The sequence below is a fragment of the Oryx dammah genome, unplaced genomic scaffold (assembly GCF_014754425.2).
Source record: "Oryx dammah isolate SB20612 unplaced genomic scaffold, SCBI_Odam_1.1 HiC_scaffold_23, whole genome shotgun sequence".
In the NCBI taxonomy this organism is placed as follows: domain Eukaryota; kingdom Metazoa; phylum Chordata; class Mammalia; order Artiodactyla; family Bovidae; genus Oryx; species Oryx dammah.
In genome coordinates, this window is record NW_024070207.1 from 39346739 (window position 1) to 39370700 (window position 23962).

Here is a 23962-nt window from a genome sequence, read left to right on the forward strand (position 1 = left end):
TGTAAAAAAAACATAAGATAAAATAAATCCAAAACAAGTAACAAGTATGTGTGGCCTTGGCAAGAGCCTTCTAAATTGTCAAATTCTACAAAATGCTCTTGAAAATTTGACAGATTATGTGGAGAGGTTTCTCTTTGTTTTGGGAAACAGCCCCAATTTCAAAACAGCTATTAGTTCTTTTGTATTCTTGATATCCTTTTATTAAAAATTTCTATGCAATCACACACAGAGAACGCAATATTGGGATATGGAGGCAGAGAATAGCAAGAATAAAAGAAATAAGCTAAAAATTTTACAGAATTTTATGCATGTGTACACAATTTATTAATTTTGCATTCTAAGATATACACAAGGTCAGCATTTCACAAAACTTATTATTATTCCAAAAGCAGTTATCATGAAACACAGTGATTATATAAGTCAATCAAGCAAAAAGAGCATCTATTAAATTTTCTTATCATGTCATCTCTTATACTTGTTTTCAAATAGAAGCTTGAAACATGATATAGTATTAGAATAGGAAGAGAGAATTTTACTTTATAACAATGACCACTTTCCAAATATTAGACTATATATAAAAATAAAGTACTGTCACCAAAGCTCATCTGAAGGCTAGCATCTCTATCTTTTATTTATTCCAAAACAACCCCTGCAGAAACTTAACTTTCTAGTCACTTTAAATGATAAAAATGAACCTTGGCTTAAATAGTAAAGTGAATCATCTTGCTTCCTAGTTCTCAAACCAGTGGAACAATTAATTTCATTTTCCTATCCCAAGTCTACCCCACCACAGAATTTCAGAAACAAATTTAAATATCATTTCATTCTAAAGGTTATGTCTCAAGAGTCCTAAATTAGAGCCAAAAAATGATGGCTAAAAGTGTCCCTTAAGGCAAAGAAAACAGTAGAGAGAAGGTGGATAAATATCCTATAGGAGAAAACCATCTCTCAGTATTATATAGGCAGAAACTCTTAACATGGTTCTTTCATAAACAGAATAAACAAACTATTGAAGTAATTTTTCTTTAAAATGGCATCCTAGAGAACAATCTTCATAATATATATATTCATGTTAAGTTTGAAGGATTATGGATTTTGCACAGGTGAAAGCCAATATGAGATAAAGCCATTCATGGCCATGATGGTGGTTATCACAATTTAAAATAAACAACACAGCTGATGCTGTAACAGAATTACTGCAAGCTAAGTGATGGTTTCTTATAATTCAGAGAGAACAGGCTTCCCTTAGAGCCCTACGGTATTATTAGTCTGTGAGCACCCTCAAAGTACATCATCTTTAAAATTCAAGGATCTTTGCCTTCAAAAGACACAAATGCAGTAGTTTTCATTTCTTACATTCATTTAAAAATGGAATATTATGGTCCTAGCAGGCAAATTTGCATGTCAAATACTGACAACCCAACCACGATGTCTGAACACTGTAAGAAATCTACAGACATTTTGCACAGTTTTAAATAATAAATAACACAGCAGTAGATTACACTCAGGTTTTTAAAACGGCTCTATCCCGATTTTCCTCTTTTAAATGTTAAATAACTTATGGTACTGCACATTTACTACCATGTACGCTGTTGACAGCTCAAACATCTTCTTAAAAGCAGAATGCACAATGACACTGACTTTGGTAGCTCCTAAAAGCTTCCCTGACCTTTTATTAAACTGGATTCGGATTCTGGTGGCAACACAACAATCAAAATATAGTCAACAGGACCACTCACCACACAACAAAAACAAACAACTCTAATGACAAAAAAGTAGTCAGAAAGAAGCAGCAATAGAAACAATATGTAGCAATCAGACACATAAAGCCCCTTTTCTAGCCTACCTTATGATAAATAGCTTATAACAGCACAACATTGAAGGCCAAGGCCCTTCAGGCCTCCTTACACCACCAGAGACAAGCTGTCAAGCTCCATGTATGCTTTTCTACATAGTGGTTTGTATGTAAATAACATTATTCATTCATTTGTAGGTGCTCCACACATCTGGTCAAGGCAGGAATTTCTTCTTGAAAACACCACCTAGAAACATTAACAATATTTTATATATTCCTTAGGGCAACAGGTTTGAGGAGAACAATATCAACTGGGATAGATAAGTCATAAGAAGCTGTGGTGACTAAATCCAGCATCCTGTAAGTCTGTTTACATTCTCAGCACTATAATCAATCCTCACATCCTATACTCCAATAGCAAAGAAGCGATATGGATAGTAATGAAAGCAACGACATGTTTTTTCCCTTCTGTGAGAAATGGTAAGGAAGCAGGTCAAACAGGAAAGGGAAACAAAATAATGTACTTTAAGCTGATGCAGAAAAATAAAAATTTAATATCATCAAAAGCAATTCATCTAATATTGTGAGGTAAAGAGATTTGAGACTTATGTAGTCAAAGAGAACAACAACAACAAAAATCTCTCAAGCAAGAGAATTTCTGATCAACTCCAGCTGTCATGTCACTGCTGGGGAAAAGAACCATTATCGAAAATACATATTATGCTTTCCTTAAACTATAGACTCTAAAATAGGTGCTCTTTGAAGCACTGAGAAATTTTATATATATATATATGTATATATTCTAAGCAATCAAAAATGAGTATTTGAGATTTCATTACTAGCTCAAAATGAGATCAGCGTAAAGAAACATAAGTAAGGTTACTACAGTTGTAAAATCAAACTTTAGAGAAAAGTGGTGCCAAAACATAACGGCATCAAAATGGTTTAGATCAGTAACACTTTAATCCTCATTATGGATCAAAGTTCTCTGCGTTCCTCCCTGAATATATTATGCAGGAAACAGCAGTTAGAACACTGAATCAGAAATGGGTAAGTCACTTGGGTGAGAGATCATCCATCAAGATGAACGGAGAGCATGAATTGGAGCATGCTACTGGAGCGTCTGCGGTTGTGCTGCCTTTAGCCAGCGATTCTGAGGACAAGCCACTGCCGCTATTACTGCCATCCAAAATATCTGAACTGAGGACAAAGCAAAAAGAATTATAAGCAGATGCATCTATCAGGGTCAAGGCAAACATAACATGCAACGACATGGTTTCAAGAACTCATGGATCAGTACAGCATTGGTAAATCATAAAAAGCATAAAAGCAACAGCAAAACTACAGAATGTCCTATGTTCAGATGCCTGAGAGAGGACAATGTCACAGCCCGAGTCAGACACTCAAGGCTCTTTATTGTTTGGGTGCTCTCCTGGAGGCACTGGAAGGTCCAACGTACCAGTAAGTGTTCCTCTGGATGTGTCATGGTTTCTGTGAGGGAGTTCCCCTACCTTGTATTTCTATCCTTGTGTTTCTTTTTAAAATTATTTTTATCTTTATATTAATATTCTTACCTTCCTATCAGCCTTCGAGTAAGAGGAATGGTTACTCTTGGAGGTACCCTGGACTGTTGAAGTATTCTAGCAAGTATACTGCTTCACTGTCCCTCCATTCCCGAACCATCTTTCAACTGCTCTGGATTTTGTCACTTCCCCACTCCCAAGAGGTCCTAGATTCAAAGACACATTTTTTTTTCCTACTCTCCTCCATCATTTGCCTTTTATGTTCATCTGATTTTATGAATTTCTTAGACTATTTCCTTTCCTCTCGCTTTCAAAATGCAAATGTCTCCCTCCTATTCCTAAAAGGCTCCTTCCTTTAATTCCTTCAGTTACCATCCAGTCAAGCATTTACATGGAATGCTCTAGATTCGTGGTCTCAGTACCCTCACAGACTATTTGCCCCTTTAATCCTGATAACTGGCTTCTGCTCCTCTCCTTCCACTAAGACTCCTGATCTGGGCATCAAGAGCCTCCAGAACCCAGTCTGGGGATACCTGACCCATCCGGTCCAGGTGACCATGTGTCCCAACAATCAAGCTCACCTGCGTCATGAATCCAGCTTCAGACTTTAGCAGCCACAATTCACAGCCCTCACAATCTGACCTCAGGGGGCCCTCCTAGCTGTGACTCCTATCAATCCAACATGTAATCTCTGTGCTCCACATTTGGCCTGAATTCACTCATTTCACTTCTTCTAATATTTACTGAGTACCTGCCAAGTGCAGAATGTATGCTAGATATCAGAAATACAAAGGGATATAAGACACACATGATCCCTGCCTGCACTAATTTACAGTATAGTACAGGAGACACACACTTAAATAACCATACTAATAAATATACAATTTGAATTTGTGATCAAAGCAGGAAAAGATGCAAGGGGTTCTTAGAGTATATAACATGGGTGACCAGATCTAATTTGGAGGAATACGGAGAAATGGGGCTCCCTCAAAGTGATATTTGAGCAGTCATCTGAAAGATGAATAGGCATTAACTGGGTAAAGTTGGGGAAGAAGCATGGGTATGCCTAGGAGCCAAAAGCAGGATACTGTTGCTACAGCACAAAGAGCAAGAACATGATGAGAGAAAGCTGGCAAGGGAGTCAGGCAGTTTTAGGATCTACAAAGACACACTTTTTATTTGTTTAACTTTTGTCCCTGCCACGAGGCTTGTGGGATCTTAGTTCCCTGACCAGGAATTGAACCCAGGCCCTTGGCAGTGAGAGCACAGTCCTAACCACTTGACCACCAGAGAATTCCCATACTTTTTTATTTTTGAAAAGGAAACAAAGCAAAGGATTGGAGAAGGAATTGTGAATCAGCAAGTATGGGTTCTAGTTTTAAGTTTGATCACTAGCTCCTTTGCAAAAGCCCATCCTGATCTATTACTCTGAGACTAAGCATTATGACTTTAATAGTAATGTTTCTATAAATTTCCAAATTAATATATTTCCACTGTTAAATAACCTATGGTTCATTTGGAAGTTTCTGGGCTCTGTACCACTCTTAATAAAATGTAACTTTTCCTAACCCAGTTTCTCTACTCTTCTAGTTTCCTTCAAAATGTCCTTTTTTTCTATTGCTTGTGGATTGTTTTCAGGTGGAAACAGAATACAAATAGCCTTTGGAAAAGTAAAAATAAAAATGGAAACAGTATATTCCACAGTCCTCCTACTCTATGCTTACTGCTGTCAAATGCATCATTAATAATACCACTTTTAAGTAAGAAGTTTGGAAAATTTAGCTGGCTCTAGTATTTTTTTCAACCAAACGGCAAAACGGGTCTAAAATATGAAATTATTCAAAGTACTGAAAAAAGTTCAACAGATAATCTAAGACATTGGAAAATCAAAAGACCTTTATATTTGCCTTTGGAACATATGTGATTTTTCCTCCTGCAGCATTTTGCCTAGACTAATATTAAAATAAATTTACTTTCCTAAAGCACATATTGGCTGGGAAGCCGAAGGACACGCTCTCTGCTAGTTGGCAGGAAGAAACAGGCTTGGATTAACATTTGGCCACCAAGCAGATAATCTGAATATAAATACTTTCTTATTCTAACCAGACTGATGGTGTGCCCTGGGTTAAAAGATTCCATTTGCAATAAAACCTGCTTGCTTGGTGAATCTGTATTCATTCAAAAACACAGAACATGACTCATGCTGTGAAATCTGGTCTTCTGACACTGTTGATTACCTTAAGAAATAAGGTAACGGGGAAGTTTACAAAAAAAAAAAAAGAGTCTGAACATTTCACTTCATATATATTTTTTAGGAATTTTTTCTCTGGTATTAAGTATAAACATATATAATTTTGTTTCATTGACAAAGAATAGCATACTTGCATTTTGTCTACAGTGCAACTTAGATTCAGAGCCTGGTAAACCTTTAACCAGATATTTTCACTAAACTAAAATCCAGTTTCTCTTCTAAGTAACCTGGCACTACTATACATGGTCCTAGAAGCAGTGACTACAAGTCACAGATTACACATTATTAATATATTCACAAGCAAGGCTTATGTGATTTTGCAATCCACAGAGAGATCACTGTACAAAAGTGATTTTCAGTGTCTGCTGTTAAACCTTCTACTAGGGCTTCAGAAGCAAAATGTATGGTCCAATTTAAATTTCTCTTTTTATTCCCCAGTTTAAGCTCTGGTGGAGGTGCTAATGAGCCTTAGACTAATGGCCCAAAGCCAAACAACGGCAGGAAAGCAAAGGACCTAAATAATTCAAATTGGATATAAGAATACATGAAACAAAAGTAAACTAATTCATTCCAGCCACTGACTATACAAATTGAGGCATTATTTGAACCATACCACCAAGAATATTTATGACTGTTAAAGTAGTGCTGTCTAAAAAAGCTAAGGGAGAAAGGGGAAAAGCTAAGGAAGAAAGTGAAAAAGCTAAGGGAATCATTAAAGCATTCAATGATAAAGTAACAACAAAACTGGGTTGTCCAGTGTGACTCATGCTACTATCCATCTGGCTGAACCACTCTGAACCTTGACCAGTCAGTAAACTGGGTTCTATGAGACCAATGGCAGGTAGGTAAATGTGTTAGAAATCAGCCATAGCCCATCAAGCCCAGCACAGATTTTAGCATAAGGTAAGACTACATCCCCTGACCCCTTGGTGGGGGTTAACCTGGTCCATAGTATATGTTCTCTGGTCTCTACTAGTTTACCTTATGAAGACCCAGCATTATCTTGCTATATAACCTCTATATTTTTAAGATCATTTAAATATGATCATTTCCACTGTCACTTTGGGGACAGGAGTTTGAAAGTATCAGCACATAGGGATGTAATGTACAACATGATAAAGATGACTAACACTGCTGTATGTTACAAATAAAAGTTGTTATGAGTCAAATCCTAAGAGCTCTCGTCAAAAGGAAAAACTTCTTTTTCTATTTCTTTAATTTTGTATCTATAGGAGATGATGGATGTTCACTAAACCTACCGTGGTCATGATTTCAGGATGTATGTAAGCCACATCATTATACTCTATACCTTAAACATATGTATACAGTGCTGTATATGAATAATACTCAGTAAAACGGGAAGAAAACATTTTTAATTAAAAATACTCTTTAAACACCCCAAACAAAAAGTATCAGCACAGAAGTCTAAGCTACTCACATAAACAATCTTCAAGTATAATGTAAACATTTCTATCATCAAATTACAATTAAAACTTATTCTTTGCACGTGTCATATTTTCACGATAAAATTTTCTTGCCATGACACATGGAACATTAAAAATACTGTCAAAAATTACTAAGATAAATCTAATGAAAAATATTTTTTTAAAAAATCATAGAGGTAAGTCAGCAGTCATGTTAACACTAAAGCACTGGGCAAGAAATTTCATGGGAGAAGTTTTCCTCTTTGGTAGGAGAAACAGAGTATCACATAATCTTCACTACATGGTTAGCAGCTCTGAAAATGCCTTTATTTTACACAGCATGCCACAGACAGTTTTATTCTCAAAAGAATGAGGAGCAGAACAAGAGTCCCCAGCATGCAAAAAGAATCAAAGCACCATGCAAAGGTGTACTTCTGAGGTACAGTCAAACTCTGATGTTCATAAGGACTAAATGCAGAATGACATAATCCTTGCCTTGTGGTGGGCAAAGTTCCCCAGATTTGGTCGGCAAAGACTGCAGAATCTTTAGTAAAAAGTACATATGGGGAGGGTGGTGGGAGAGGGGTTCAGGATTGGGAACTCATGTACACCCGTGGCAGATTCATGTCAATGTATGGCAAAACCCATACAGTGTTGTAAAGTAAAAAAAAAAAAAAAAAAAATTAAAAATAAATAAATAAATATACCATATAGGTCCATACTCAAACTTCTCATTTAATTTATACTTCAAAAATGTAAAATTTTACAGATCATTACTAGTATATAAACTTAAAAATTTTTAAACCTATCTTTTCTTTGTGGAATGGGGCAGGGAACAAACTATAATGACTGAAATGTTGAGATAATACCTACTAATAATCTGATACCATTTCTTCCCTAAAATGTATAAGAATGGTTTCCTTTAGTTATCAAGTAGATTGTTATCCTTGGCAGCAGAAACAAGAACAGTTAGTTCCTGTCTCTGTCCTCATTTGTAAGAATATGTCTGATCAATGAAACTCCTTTTAAGAGACAGGAATAAAAAATTTTCTGCAAAAGCAGAATCTGATTTTTACATATCATGAATAACTCATTTTTAAATTCTCTTAACTATAGACATAAATGTCAGCAATCTCAGTATACAAGGTGTTCCAGAAGTCTTAGTGCAATTGTCAGCTTTAATATCCTCAGAAGTCCAGATGCTACAAACTTACTAAAAACACCATTTGAAAAGTTTTATCACCTAAATATCTTTGACACTGAGTTTTGTGAATTTTGAGTATTAAATTTCTTTTAAAAAATTACGTGAGCTGTATGTTGGCTTATTAGCACTTTATGAGTAGCCATGAATAAAGCAAACCTCTCCAATGTGAGGCAACACTTTTTTTTTTACTGTTTTAGATGATTTGATTATTCCAAATTTATCAGTCTATTAACTAGAAATTTTCTACTACTATTCCCTGTAGCAAAATTGTATTGGGTCTGTTTTCATTAATATTCTTATTAGTCCCAAATATGCTCATTTACTTTGCAGTTAAATTTTTTTACTATCATTATCACTTATTTATGTTTGTGTTATAAAGGTACGCATTAATAAAATATAGCATTGTGCATTGTTCTTTAAAAATCTTAGTTCTATAGGAGATGGATATTCTAGGAACAGTCAATTCTTGGCTGTTCCACTCCTTGTTCTTTAGCTGTGAATGATCTGCTATGTTATCTCTTTTTTATCTTCTCCCTTTTGCCTGTACATTATTCTTTGACATTCTAACAAAATCAGTTAATAATGGAAAAGAGGCATCCAGAGGCAGTACTTTTTGTGTTTACAGAGCAAGAGTGCTGATGTTCCCAAGACTCCCACAGCCAGTCACACGTCCAGAGGACAGAGGTGGTAGCAATAGAAACAGAAGCCTCACAGGAGTTCCATGGTGGGCTAGTGGTTAGAATTCTGGGCCTTCACTGATGCAGCCTGGGTTCAATCCCGGGTCAGGGAACTAAGATCATTCAAGCTATGTGGTACAGCCAAACAAACACAGAAGCCTCACAACAGTCACCATCACAGACAGCTTAGATTGTGCTACTCAGAGGAATAAACATCTGAACAAAAGGAGAAGACCCTGGGTAAATAACATACATTCTCTTTTCCTTCCTTCCTTGTGTGAACCTATTTCATGGCATTGAGCACAGTCACTCTATGACAATATTGAAAAAAAAAATCACCTCACCCTGTATGTTTTTAACTTGGTGAATGCTTTCTTATCTTTTAACATGAACTTGGTTACTTGGTTAGTAACTGGGTAAGCAAATCTATTTATAATGTCATGTGCCTATATTAAAACCTACTTTACCATAAAAGTGATATGCAGTTTCCACTCAGTATAGAATTTCACCTGCTAGTCCTCTCAACAAGCTTTTGAAGTTTTCTCTTTGCAATCATCTACATACCTGGAAAGGCACTCTATACCAAAATTAGCACACTAAGCTACCAAGGACAGACAGGGATGAGAGAGAAGAGAGAGTGTGGGGCTGAAAATAGATAGAACAATCTAAAAGGCACGTGTTCCAAGGTTAGAACAGTACTGATCAATGAGTCGAATCAGCCAGAATAATCTGACTTCTTGGTGAACAAGAAGCAGGGGTTATCTTAGACAAAACAATGAATAAGTGATTGAAAAGCAATAATTGTCAGTCTGTATAACTTATAAGTGGCTTACATACATCTTCCATCTAGAGGACATCATTCTTTTTAAAGTGAATGCCCTCTGGGGCTCTTTTAAAAAAATCCTTAGCCATAAAACTCAAATCAAAAAGTTCTGAAAGGCTCTACACAATTGCATCTACAACATAGGTACTCAGCAAGTTGATGGAAAGGAGCTTCCCTGATGGCTCAGACAGTAAAGAATCTGCCTGCAATGCAAGAGACCTGGGTTTGATCCCTGGGTTGGGAAGATCCCCTGGAGGAGTGCACAGCAACCCACTCCAGTATTCTTACCTAGAGAATTCCATGGACAGAGGAGCCTGGTGGGCTACCGTAGTCCGTGGGGTCACAAAGAATCAGACATGACTGAGCAACTAACACACATACACACAAGTTGATGGAAATGTACTGAAAGATTTCCAAATATCACCTGGCCACTGCTATAATACCTTCCCCTTCCTCCCAATACAGGTTGGAATCCAAGTACTCAACTTTGGGTATAGGAAAAGAAGTTAACTTTGCACAAAAACACTAAAGAGCCTTAAGCTAAACTTCTAAACTCAGATGAGTCAAACTAAAAAAGAAGTTATGTGAACAGACCATAGGGATCTGGAAATGTTACTATTTAAGTGAAACCTTAGGATTGTGACAGAATACCCCAAAATATTCAAAAAAGATTTTATATCAACAGATAATGCTATTTAGAAAATGACCTGCTTAAGAAATGTTGGTGTTCTCTGCTAAGTTAAAAGGATAGAATATTGGCTTGGCCAAAAACTTTGTTTCAATTTGTGGGAAAACCCAAATGAACTTTTTGGCCAATCCAATACAAAATGCAGGCAGAGCAGTTATAATCAAGGCACACTACCCAGGACAACCCAGAAACTCTTTCTCATGCCATCTAGCTACCGACACATTCCCATACCAACAGCAACTATTGAGAGGCTGACCTAACAGGAGCTAGGCAGGAAAGTGAAGATGTCAAAAAGGTACACACACTTCCAAAGGTAGTACTGACTTTCAAACAATCTAGTTTCTTACCCTGCCTATACCTCCATGGAGATTTCACCTCTAGGGAGCATGGATAAAAAGTTGAATATATTTTACATCACTCCAATATACTTTTGCTGTGGTTCTTTTCAAATACATCATCCCTTCATATCTTTGGGGTTTTATTTCATTTTTTTACCATGAACTGAGATCAGACAATTGTGCAGCCTCCGGAGACAGCATATTGGTGGTGCCTTGGAAGAGTCTCTTGGGCTGGCTTTCGGTCTCCATTTCACCTAAAACAGAAAGAGGTGATGCTACCATAATGTGATTTTACAGATACAGGCTTGCTGCTAAAATGGGGTGATCTTTGTGTGACCACAGATCAGAATACTTCAGGCTGTTATTTGAAAGCTATTTTTCTATGTGCTTTAATGTAGAAAAAATACACTGCCACATAAGCTCAACTAAAAAGTCAGCAGCCCTAAAAATACCTTCTCATTTATTGTACATAGCATGCTGTCCACACAGTCAATTTCTTTAATAGGAGAGTGAAACACTGACTTCATTAGGCAAAATGAATCAAGACTAACCACAACAGAAAAAAAGTATCCCCTAATAGCTGAAGCTCCCAGTGAATAACAATTTATGCTAGATGATTAGTAAAGACTCTTGATTTTATGTATTTTAATATCAAAACATTTCCTGAGATGAAGTCAAATGGACTCTAAAGTATGCAGGCTGATAAAGAACATACAAAGCAAAGATTGCTTTAGGCTACTTAGTGAAAATGAAGATTAGAAAATATACAAGTTTAAAAGCACATCTGTAATTAAAAGCAATTATTAATTAGTTCACAAAATTAATGCTGTACTGGCTACTTCAATCCTGTAGATTGTCTCAGAACTGCGAATAGAAACACTTTACACTGGAAGAAAAAACACTAAACATTTTGCCGTGGGAGACCAAAGACTAACAACTCTAAATTAGACAGAAAAAGCTCCTTTCCAAATAAGCTATGATTTAAAACACATACACACCTTGGTTTCAAAGCTCTTTATCTGAGCTTTAAAATCAAACATTAAAGACAATTTAATTCATGGGCTTATCTATACTCCATTAGGAAATTAGCAACCATGAACTTAAACCTCTACAAGAGTCTTATGATGGAAAAAGATCAAGGAAGAACAAACACAACATTCATTTTCCCCCCATATTATTAATTAATTCATATTATCTTTCCTTTGGAGCTATCCTGAAAATTACTGAAATTCAAGAAAGGTTATATTTTCATTTGCTTTTTTCCATGCTTTAATATGCAGCTTTTCAAAGCTGCTGCCAGGCTTTTAACACTTCATTAGCAAAAGACTTTAGCCCTTTTGAGCAAAGAATCCCTCCATCTGCTGGTATATTTTGGAATAGCTTTGAAATGGAACAACCATATTAAGCTCCACCAACTTCCTATAATATATTTAAAATTAATACTAATAACAATACTAGCTTTAATTTCTAAGCTTTACTTTCACATCATACCTCCTGAGAAGGTTCTTAGGACTGTAAATAATTCCTTGCAGCATTAAGGAAAAAGACTATTTATTTATAAAGTAAAATCTATTTACTAAATACAAATCCTGTCACTGTATCAGCATCTGTTCCCCAGAGCACACCATCTTTAACTTTAAGTTGTCTGAAATATAGCACTTTTGAATCTGTGTATGATACTACTACTGGAAGGGTTTCACCAAAGCCGCAAGTATCAGTTTACCTAACATTAGAAAAGTTGATTTGTTTACTAGCCCTGGAGGTGATCTGCACATACACACAAAAACTTACTAAATTGCTTTTCTAGAATTATCATTAAAACTCTCATTTAAAATGACATCCAACACTTGCAATCATGTTGTTATATCCCCAGGAATAATGACTAAACTCGTGTTAAGTTTCTTTGCCTTTCTTTAAATAGACTCCATTGGGTGCCCTCTATAAGCATCTAAAACTAGCACTGAGTGAGATCATTTTCATTTAGTGCTTTGTGGTTTAAAATAATGTAATTAAAAGAGCACCCCTTGGGAGTTTGGGGTTGGTAGATGCAAACCATTACATATAGAATGGATAAACAACAAGGTCTACTGTATAGCACAGAGAACTACATTCAATATCCTGGAATAAACCATAATGGAAAAGAATATAAAAAAGAATATATATATGTGTATAACTGAATCACTTTGCTGTATAGCAGAAATTAACACATTGTAAACCAACTAGACTTCAATTAAAGCATAAATTAAAAGAAGAAAAAAAGAAAGTGTATTTCTTATAAACCACACACACACACACACACAGAGCACTCTATTATCAAAAACCCTACAGAGACTTGAATGGGAGGCTGTTCTGTTTGGCAAGCTATCATTTGGTGGTGGCTTATATTTGAGCATACAGCATGTGTATGGATTTATTTGCTATGACATTAACACATACTTCTGCAACATATCAACATATCTCTTTTATATTCAGATTACTGAGAGGCGAAATTTCTCAAACATATATTGATTATATGAATACACGAATAAGACTCAGTTATGAAGTGTAAAAAAAAATACAGACGGTATCAAACAACTAATTCCCAGAATTTAGAATCAGTAAAGCATATATTGGAAAAGAACATTGCACTATTTCTTTAGAAAAAAGGAGTTAAGCTTTGAACTAATTTCAGACAGAAATTGTTAATTTGTAATTCAAGCTGGACTATGTTTAACAGCAGAAGGGTGATGCATACCTTTTCTTTTAAGAGGAGCAAGAACACTGGGCCTAATGCACTTGATTGGACTCTGGCTTCTCCTGCTTTAAAGAACAAACAGGATAACAGTAAGTACTTTGGGCAAATCAATACAATTTATAGCCATATAGGGAGAAATGGACAATATCTGTGTTGTAGGTTGAGTAATTGAAATGCCAATACATGATCTGACCTGGCATATGACAATCTGGAATAACATGGCATTTTAAGCCATTTTTAAAAACTCATTTCCTAAGACAAAATATCCACAACAGTTGTTGTTTTTTAAAGATAAATCTTATAAATAAGTTATTTGGGATTTTGACTGGCCTAACTTTTTTTTCCTTACTTTTATAAAGAATACACTTCCATATGCGTGAAATGTAAACTAAACATAAACTGGCACTATGTCTCAAAAATTAAATATGGTAAAATGTTAACAGTTGAATATATAGGTGGTAGGTATATAGACGCTCACTGTGAAATTCTTTCAGCTTTGCTGTTTGAAATTTCCATAATAAAATGCTGAAGAAAAAGTTCACCAGAGAGACAAATTTAATGAACAGCCTCTCATCCACATTGAAAAAGCAGGTTTACTTACGTGGAAAAGCGTCTTGGGCTAGGAACAGGACTTGGTGGTAGCCCACTGCTGCTCACAAACATCTGCAAGGATGGTGAAAAACATTGCTAGGAAAAAACATATATTAAAATAGTTCTAGTATTCCAGTTTTCAAAAGATTCTTCTCAAAATGACAAAAACATTTTTAGAACTACTTACCTGTCTCTCATATATATTTATGAGAGAACAGATGGATGGATAGATAGAGTGACAGATTTTTTCTCAAATTACTATGATAGACTTCAATTAATTTTCCTTCCAGTCATTGAATTCATCAAAAATTAGGTGATTTGTGTTTGTGTACTGTGCATTTTAGAAAGTAATCAGCTCAGTGTGTGAAAGAGAGTTAATATCTCATCAGTGAACCTACCTTTCCAAATCCTCTGGTGGGTGATGGTGCTGGAGAAACAGGAGTGAAGTCAATCCTTTTAGGAGAATATAATTTCTCCTGCTTGTCAAAATCACTATCACTCTGTAAAAAGAAAGTGTTATTTCCTCATAATTCACAAGTCAACACATCACTGTTCTTTACTACACAAACACACCTATGCTTTTACAGATGTACACTCCTAAAAGTTGTAATTTCATATTCTGGTGGGAAAGCAGAGAACAAATGCTGAATTCAAATTTGGAAACAGGAGGGCCAAAAGTGAATGAAGCCAATAAATAATACAGTGGGCTCCAGAAAATTAAAAAACCAAGCAGATATGTGAAAACTTTACCAGGCTCAAGCTCTCATCCCATGACTGGCTTATCTGCATTGCAGTTTGCACTTCTCTAAAACAGACAAAAATGAACAGCCATCAGAGTTTGTAAACAAGACATACCTTAGGCCACACCCTGTTCTTGTAAAGCACTAACCTTTCGTGCGCAGTTTCTCTGTTCATTATGTCCATGCCTTCCTCCTACAAAGACAAACATGTGCTGAAAACAGAATATTTATCCACACAGTTCTCTATTTCCAAGGAAACGAAAAGGACCTTTCTACTTCATTTGACATCATCAGAGTACAGCAGGACTGACATTCTAAGATTGTCACCCATGCCACATCTGTATTTTATCTGCCCACTCAGAATTTTAACCTGTCTATAAACTAACCAGAGTGGCAGCCTGACTCACTTTTAATACCTAATTCTGCAAGGTGAAGATAAAATCAAAATGCAAAATGCAGAAAATTACAGATCTGAGCCAGTAAGTAAAATTTACCCTTTTGATTTGATGCAGTCTGCTGCTAGGAATCCGATTAGGTGAGGTTGACAGCAACTGGAAAGAAAAAGTCAACATTTACTATTTTTTGAACCACAAAGCTGTGGTCTGCTGTCAGTGCCAGTGTACAACCTCTTCCTAGATAATTTCTCATATTCTTCTGAGAAATCGAGCTCTTTAAATCACTGAACATTAATGCACTAGAGAAGCAGTACATTCAGTCTTTAGAAAGTACACCAGGTGTCCAACCTCAAAGCACCATCTGTCGCTAGACAGGCACTGACTTTAACATTTTTCCCAAATGAATGCAGAGCTGTGTACATTTATGTAAAAAAAGACTCCAGGTCTTAGAAATAGCCATTACCCCACTTAACTAAAATAAGGAACTCTGTATGAGGGGAAAGCAAAAACCCTGATTCTATTCATTTTTATTACCAATGCACCAATGGAGGAAGACGAGCAAACAAGCCCAATAAAATATTTTGTCTAATTTGAACAAACTCTGAGAGATAGTGGAGGACAGAGGAGCCTGGTGTGCTACTGTCCATGGGGTTGCAAAGAGTGGAACAGAGCAACTGAACAACAACAATAATATTTTATTTACAGTTAATGTTTACTGAAACACTTTAAAAATTGCAATAAGGAGATTTTACTTGCATGATTTAAATCAATTCTAAAATTTGATCATTAATGCTATCACCACAAAGCTTACTAGTTCAGAAAAAAAAATCAATGTAGAGGCAAGGTGCATTTTAAAGATAACTGTTGCTTTCCATTAGATCATTTTCTAATAACACAAAGACAAAATGATTTGGGTACCAAAATATGTTCCTTCAAAAATCATCATGATCTGATCATGAAATGTAAGGTAAAATTCATACTAACATCTTAACAGCAGGGGGATGATGAAAGGTGAATGAATCTGTAATACTATAAAGCGAAATACGACAATTATTCTGCTACAAGAGCCCCTATCCTATCCAAACTTTAAACAATACTAGTGAACTCCAGGAGTTGGTGATGGACAGGGAGGCCTGGCATGCTGCGATTCATGGGGTTGCAAAGAGTCGGACATGACTGAGTGATTGAACTGAACTGAACTGAACTGTGGCAAGTATTATAAAGGAGTGATAAACTAAAAAACTAAGTGTTTTAGGCAGAAGCTAATTCAGGTAAAATTTTTTAGTTATCCACTGAAATAAGATTTTACCTCAAAAGAGATCCCTTCATTTCCCACCCCTTTCTTTTATTTCTTCCTCTCCTAGGCTTTGAAAAGAGAAAAATTTTACCAGTAAAATTCTTTTCAAAAGTATTTCTTTTCCATTACGAAAGTAATACATGTTTGTTGGTGAACTCTTGATAAGGCCATTTGAAAAAAATGCTAAGCTACTGGGCCAGTAAATAAGGCAGGCAAGACTCTATCAGGACAGCAGGGCAGAGAGCATGAACGGGTCCATCAGGGAACAAAACAAACCCCAAAGGCAGCAAAATAATAAGGAAAGCCAAAGGACTGCCAGAAGCTGACTGCAGAGAAAGTCACCAGTTTAGAGGGTAGGTCTACATCCTACACAACTGGTCAATTTGAGACAGGACTAGAAAGTCAACCCAGAAGAGGGACAGAGAACAGCAGAGCTGTGTCTGGTACCAGCAATGAGAGCAATGGATGGGCTGAGGAAAAAGCCAAGAACCTCAAGGAAGTGGCAGTTAATGGTGTGAAATAGAGCAAAGAACTCAAGTGGGACCAGAAAAGAGGTCCCTGACACTGGTGGTCAAGTGGGACGGTTTTTGAATGGAGTTGTGATAAGTGTCTTGAGATTATAAACTGGATGAATTGTTGGCAAGGAATTAGAGGTAGTTGAGTGTCTTACTCCTTGGAAGGAAAGTTGTGACCAACCTAGACAGCATGTTAAAAGGCAGAGACATTACTTTGCCAACAAAGGTCCATCTAGTCAAGGCTATGGTTTTTCCAGTGGTCATGCATGGATGTGAGAGTTGGACTGTGAAGAAAGCTGAGCACTGAAGAATTGATGCTTTTGAACTGTGGTGTTGGAAAAGACTCTTCAGAGTCCCTTGGACTGCAAGGAGATCCAACCAGTCCATTCCAAAGGAGATCAGTCCTGAGTGTCCATTGGAAGGACTGATGCTAAAGCTGAAACTCCAATACTTTGGCCACATCATGAGAAGAGTTGACTCATTGGAAAAGACTGATGCTGGGAGGGATTGGGGGCAGGAGGAGAAGGGACGACAGAGGATGAGATGGCTGGATGGCATCACTGACTCGGTGGTCATGAGTTTGAGTGAACTCCGGGAGTTGGTGATGGACAGGGAGGCCTGGCGTGCTGCGATTCATAGGGTCGCAAAGAGTCGGACATGACTGAGTGACTGAACTGAACTGAACTGAGTGTGGATTAAGCTTTGAAAAAACTCGGAGAGAGGAAGGGAAAAAGGCAAAGACAGACCTATGAAGAAGAGGCTTTTTTCCAGATATGGGATGTGTGAGTTGGGAGAAGGCAGGAGGGAAAGAGCCAGCAAGGAAGGGACAGAGGACACAAGATAGAGCAGAGACAACAGACTGAGCAAAGGTCCAGGGGAGTCCAACAACTTCCCAACCATTAGCAGAAAGTTCCCCATGTAAAGGGAAAGACTTCCAGGAGAAGAAGGTCACTGGTTATCTAAGAGAAGTGTCTGCCATCTCTGCAAAGTGAAAAGGCTCAGGTCGTCTGCTGAAAGTGCAAGGAGGTGAGACAGGAGGACTGCCATTTTTTAGAAGATTTTGAATATTGCTTTGGACCCAACACTCCTTGAACCCAACACTCCAGGAAAGAATGTACTGCATGCCCTTCAAATGTCTAATTCCTCTCAATTCCTATCTGGAATAAAGGCAACACTTTTCCCCTGGTCACCAAGAAATAAAATATCAGTCACTCTGAGTACACCTTCCCTCTGCCTTTCTATCTAATCAGCAAATCAGATCCTACTTCTGCATGTCTTTTTCATCAGCCCCCCAACCACACCTCTTTCCATTTCAGTCTGCAACACCTCACTTTGTGCAGGTTAAGATGGGACATGAAAAGTGAAAGTGAAGTCACTCAGTGGTGTCCGACTCTTTGTGACCCCATAGGCTGTAGCCTACGAGGCTCCTCTGTCCATGGGATTTTCCAGGCAAATAGTACTGGAGTGGATGGCCATTTCCTTCGCCAGGGGATCTTCCCAACCCAGGGCTCAAATCCAGGTCTCCCACATTGTAGACAGATGCTTTACCGTCTGAGCCAAGATGGGACATAGGTAAGTATATTAAGATCTGTAGAGCTTGTGGTGACATAATAGATACGGTGTAATCAATATTATGAAAAAAGTAGCCAAAGGGTGCTGGGGAAGGTGTCCTAAACCAGAAAACCAGAGAGGAGAAGGGGAAAGAGTGAAGAGAGCATAGGGATCAATAAAGAAGAGTGCGTCCACACATCCCTTCAGCAAACTCACGCATTTTAGTGCAGCCAGAAGGAAGGCTATTAGTGAGATGAGCCCCGAATCATCTAAGAATCTTAGATGCTAAGAATCTTCACATCTTAGAAAATAGCCAAGTGAAGTGCAGAGGGGCAAAATCATTTTCCCTTCTTTGCTCTGCTATTGATATCAGGAACACAGCTGTAGAACATGTAGAAAGATTTTTCACATACACAGCAAAAACGAGTAGTTCTATTTTCTAGTATCCTCAGGGAAGAAGGTGCAGGAAACCAAACCTCCAGGGAGCTATCATTTCCCCCTTGAAGTATCTGTAGCCACTTTAGCTGGAAATCTTAAAAGTGTTCTATCCCCCTGTCCCTTTCTTAAACAGATTTTACCAAACAGAATAGCACTGGAAGATGTCTAGTCTAACCCCAGCTCTGCCACTTATTTGGAGCAAGTCACTTTGATCGGCTGAGTCTTAGCTGCCGCCTCTTTTAATTGGGAAAAACATCTTTTGCCCTGCCTACTTCATAGGGGTTGCTATGAGAATTAAATGTGTGAAAGTACTCTGTAACATGTAAAATACTATATAAGTGTAAGTATTACTACAATTTAAGAAAAGGTTAATGACCCAGATATTGTAGGAACATCAATTATTTTACAGTTCAATGCCAGTGACACCCTCAGGGTCTATTAACAGGCTCTCAGCTCTAATACTAAGCCACAGACTAATTTTGTAAAAACCTCTGCTTTTCAGTCTTCCCCTCTCCTCCCTTGCTAGCAGCTGCTAATACACCTTTAACCCAAATGTACTTCTTCTGATTTGCTGTTTCTCACACACTACTGAGTTCGAAGCTTATTATAATTGTGCATAAATTTTAGATGATTCAGAGGTCAGAGAGCCTCTCCTATAAATAAAATGATGAACCTTTGTGCACAGACTATGGAAATCTGGTTCAGCCATTTAGAGGCCTATTTGCTTACACTTCATACCTTCTGGGGCACTGCAATTACTGGATAAGTGGACTCCACACGTGAAAGGCTACTATATAAAAACCTCTTCATAATTTCTCCCACCACGACCAACTAAAAAGGTGATCCGTGATGGCTCTGGCTATATAGACCAGTCACCATCAGCACCTCTACTGGGAATGCAAATACAAGCATTTTCAAGAAGACTTTACTTTAAATAGATAGCTCTGTCCAACAAAAATAAATACTCTGCTACCATATACATGATTTTTGCATCCTAGGACAAATAAAGACCTATTCTCAGATATAATTAGAAGTTAATCCTGACTTACCTCTGAGCTTCCCTGGTGGCTCAGATGGTAAAGAATCCGCCTGCAATGCAGGGGACCAGGGTTTGATCCCTGGGTTGGGAAGACTGCCTAGAGAAAGAAATGGCAACCCACTCCAGTATTCTTCCTGGAAAATTCCATGGACAGAGGAGCCTGGTGGGCTACGGTCCGTGGGGTCGCAAAGAGTTGGACACGACTGAGCGACTAACACTTTCTTACCTCACAACCATGATGCAAGTAGTGACAAAAAACAATGAACAGTGTTTAAAAATACCAAGTCCCACAGTCAAGAAAAATTTTTAACCAGATTTCCTTTTTGCACCCAAAATTGAAAATGGCCACAGCATAAGCGGTAAACAAGACAGGTAAAATAATCTGTTTCTTTCATAAGCAGTGGCGCCTAGCACATCACCTCAAAAAAGAACAACATTTGAAAGTGTCGCCTCCAATCCCAACCACTAAGGATACTTACTCCTATACTTACCAAGTTGTGACGGCTCATGACAGTTGTACTATTCCTCCGAGCTCTAAACGTGTAAGGTTGAAAAACCTGTGAAAGGTCACTGGAAAGTAAAAAATAAAATGATTTATGTCTTCTCATACAAGATATCCTTCGGCTGTATGAATGAATACCAGTTCTCTGGTTAACACTGAAGTCTTCGATGGCCCCTCAACTCCTCACTGTCCTCTGCAGAACGTCCCCAGGGGTGTGCTGTGGAAGAGAGGCTGGCTGAGATACTGGTCTCCTCTGGGCTGGGGGACAGCTAGAAGAGGTATGGGGCGGGGCTCCAGGCTGGTTGCCTCCAGTTCCTTCTGGTCAGAATTCACACCCCCAAACCAGTTACCACCAGACACCAGTAGCCTCATCTGTTTACCCCAGAGGACCTACCTGTAAACGTTACTGCCTACGTGTGCTGTCACGTGAGTAGAGCTGGGGAGCCCTCATGCCCAGTAGGAACCCTATCAGCACATCTCCCCCTGTTGCCCTAAACACCTGTGCTACTCTGGAACCCTGCTGTTCAACTACATCAACAGACCTAGAGATTTGCTCACATTGCCTCTTCTGCCTCAAATGCCCTCCCTCCCACCACTCTCTGTCAAAACCCTTCCTATCCTTCAATAGCCATCTCAGATGCCAGACCCTCCACAAGCCTCTCTTCATTCCACAAACCTAATGCTATCATTCCCTTCTTTGCACCCAAAGAGTACAATGGGAAACCAGATGCTTCTTGAGACACCAACTTCACCTTTTATTAAAGGCAAGTGTGCATGTGTTTTAAACCCCTTGGGAGAGGTGTTTTGGTCACCCTTGCAGTCCTGAGCAGAGTGCCATGCCCAGGACAAGAGGTGAAGAAGGATTTTCAAGGCCGAACTGGATTGGGCTTGGTGGATGGTGGAGATAACCTGGATGGTGGAGATCACCTAATCCAGCTCTCTGAAATTTTAAATTAGAAAACAGAGACTCAGAAAGGCTAAGTGACTCATTCCTAATCATAGCCAGTTAGGGAGAAAATTGGGACTAGGCCTGGTCACCTCACTCTTTCTCCTGTCACATCATGCTACTTTCAAATAATTACTTAAATCATGAAGCAAAAAAGCAGCAACAGTCTAAATGCAGGTCAACAGGATCACCCCAGTCCCCAACAACTGCCGGCTTACAAGATTCAAAAAAATACCAATTTATTTCTATAGTATCAAAAATTAATGTAGAGCTGAGGACACAATTAGGAAAGCGAAGAGTCACTTCACCATTCCCTCAATGTTGAAATATAATAAAAGACAAAAGATAAGTCTGCTTTTTCCCCAAAATAAGGATATCATAATCAGTTTTAGACAAGGATTACCTTTCTCTTTGCCTTCACTGTGCTTGATTAGTGTTTTGGCTAATTCTACTCCCTTCCCCCCTTTTTTGGAGTCATTCCATTTCTACAGGGACTCACAAATTGGCTTTAAAATGAATTGTCTAATTACAAAAGTGAAATGTAATAGGCTCAAGAGGTCTGCCAACCTAACCTTCACTATCACAAGAGTCTGCCTTAAAATAGACCCTCTGGTGACTTACTGGCAAGAAAACACAAGACCCTACCACTAAAATTCAAGAGTCGATTCTTTCTATTGTTTTTGAAAACCTGCACTTTCACTTACCTAAGCTACATGCCACCCTTCATTTTATTGACTGGAATGTGTTTCAGGCATTTTTAGGATTTGAAAACATTATGACAAATCTGAATCACTTAATAGGACATGAATGTGGCATTTAATTACAAGTTATTAGATAAACTGTGATTTATCGAAGTAAACCTCTGTTAACGCCAGGGTTCCTAAACTAAGCTTAGAAATAGCAGCTCTTAGAGACAGGTGTCAAGTTGCAATCCTAGTTCCAGGGGCTTCAGTCTGACATTCAGTGGTGTAAATTAGGCAGGGCAAGCAACCTGTTAGAAGAGCCAGAAGCCTGTTGTAGCTCCTTTGAGAGGGGCCAACAGAGCCAAAGGTAGAGAGAGCCCCTTTTTCCCCACATTGCCCAGAGTTTAGGGTCAAACTTTCACTCCACCTTGGGACCCAAGTCATGGTCAAGCAGACAAGTCCCCACCCTCTCAGTGTGGTGAACTCATATGAGCTCCAACTCTCACTGGAGGAAAGGAAGACTGCTTGCAGCGGGTCGAGGAGCTCCTGAACCCTGCACTCCATCCTCCCCAACGGTCCTCACCTGAGCCCATGGATCAAGGGAGCGCTGTTGGATCTCCTGAGGGTGCCCCCATCAGATGTGTCAGGCTCAAAGTCCAGCTCCATTTTTTCCTGAGCCATGTCGGAGACTTGCATGCAGCACGCGGACAGTGCTCTGCTCCTGGTGCTTAGCTATGGACTCCCAAGACTCTCACTGCAGGACTGAGCTGCTGGGGACTGGCAGCTGGGGGCGGGGGCTAAGGGGCGGAGGCTTGGGGGCGGGGGCGGGGGCGGAGAAAAGCTGGAAAGAAGGAGGAGGGAAAGAGGATGAGGAAGATGAAGGGAGGCTGAGAGTGAGGGAGGGGAGGAGGATGGAGAGGTGGTGGTGGTAGGTGACAGAATAAAGGAAGAGAGAGGAGGAAAGAGGGATGGAAGGAAGAGGGAAAAGAGCAAGAGGGAGGGGAAAAGGATAGAAGGAAAAGCAGGAAGACAAAGAGGGTAAAGGAGGGGGACAGAAAGGGGAGAGGAGGTAGAGGGAAAGGAGGAGGGCAGGGCGGAGGGAAAAGAGGAGCACGGGAGCGAGGGAGAGAAGGACGGGGTTTGGGAAAGAGGAGACAGGACGGAGGGAGAAGACAAGGGAGGGGTGTGGAAACTAGGCAGCAGCGGAACTCATGCTGCTCTTTCGGCCAACGACCTCAAGCGGGGCCGCGCTACAGATACCCGAGCTGCCCGGGCAGCACTAGCACCGAGGAGCTGACAGTCGGGCAGGGCCCGGCCGGGCGGCCTCGGCGGCTCCAGCTCCCCATGCTTGGGGAGCCGGTCCAGCCCTTCATGGTCCGTGACCCGGTTCCGGAGGCTCCTCAGCCCTGCTATCCGAGCTGCTCCCCCTCCTCGCCACCCCCTCCCTGCCTGGAAGACAGGTCGGGGGTTTGGCCAGCCGCCGCCGCTGTGCCTGCTTTTCCTTTCTTGGGTTCTAATGGCCTGGGGGAAGCCCTCGGGGCCAAGACCAATATCTACAACCTGCAGCCTTTCACTCCTCCCACGCTGCCGAAGCGGGAACCTCAGCAAAGCCAGGTCTTCCGCGTCCGGGCACCCACTGGGTCCTGCGCACGCGCCCACAAGCGGCGCCAATGGGCCTGCGGGCACGGAGCATGCGTGGGAGCCCCGCCCCGCAAACTTCCTTCAAAGGGGAGGAGCGTTTCCAGGGAGCTGGGCGCTTTCTTCCTCTGCATTGGTCCCGGGAACCTGGCGCCGGATTTTGAAAAGAA

General features: G+C 39.3%; 1 protein-coding gene and 2 non-coding genes across 10 annotated transcripts; all 3 read right to left on the reverse strand.

The window, feature by feature from the left end:
- Window positions 1-300: 300 nt before the first annotated feature.
- On the reverse strand, window positions 301-23784 carry PABIR2 (PABIR family member 2). Of its 8 annotated transcripts, none has more exons than XM_040266200.1 (11): window positions 23415-23784; window positions 22738-22875; window positions 20515-20593; window positions 15283-15339; window positions 14938-14981; window positions 14799-14853; window positions 14447-14548; window positions 14059-14120; window positions 13458-13519; window positions 10881-10977; window positions 301-2042 (listed from the first exon to the last, which is right to left on the reverse strand). In XM_040266200.1, the coding sequence occupies exons 1-11, from the start codon at window positions 23525-23527 to the stop codon at window positions 1976-1978; spliced, it is 876 nt and encodes a 291-aa protein (XP_040122134.1). In that variant the 5' UTR covers window positions 23528-23784; the 3' UTR covers window positions 301-1975. The 8 variants fall into 8 exon arrangements, with proteins under 8 accessions (XP_040122134.1, XP_040122130.1, XP_040122133.1 ...); XM_040266196.1 differs by having other exon boundaries at window positions 301-2995; XM_040266199.1 differs by having other exon boundaries at window positions 13458-13522.
- Window positions 7256-7395, reverse strand: LOC120882713. Its single transcript, XR_005725572.1, has one exon. It is a non-coding gene; the product is annotated as a small nucleolar RNA U109 (small nucleolar RNA).
- Window positions 11114-11203, reverse strand: LOC120882715. The gene has a single exon (XR_005725574.1). It is a non-coding gene; the product is annotated as a small nucleolar RNA U109 (small nucleolar RNA).
- Window positions 23785-23962: the final 178 nt, after the last annotated feature.

Bases quoted from the DNA above. Each gene is read 5' to 3' on its own strand.
- PABIR2 (XM_040266193.1), bottom strand. From the start codon at position 23,527: ATGAAGGGCTGGACCGGCTCCCCAAGCATGGGGAGCTGGAGCCGCCGA. The intron at 14,145-14,446 runs GTAGGTTCACTG...GTTTTTTCCTAG, and splicing joins CCACCAGAGGATTTGGAAAG to CAATGTTTTTCACCATCCTT. The intron at 13,523-14,058 runs GTAAGTAAACCT...TGTTCTTTAAAG, and splicing joins AGCCCAAGACGCTTTTCCAC to CAGGAGAAGCCAGAGTCCAA.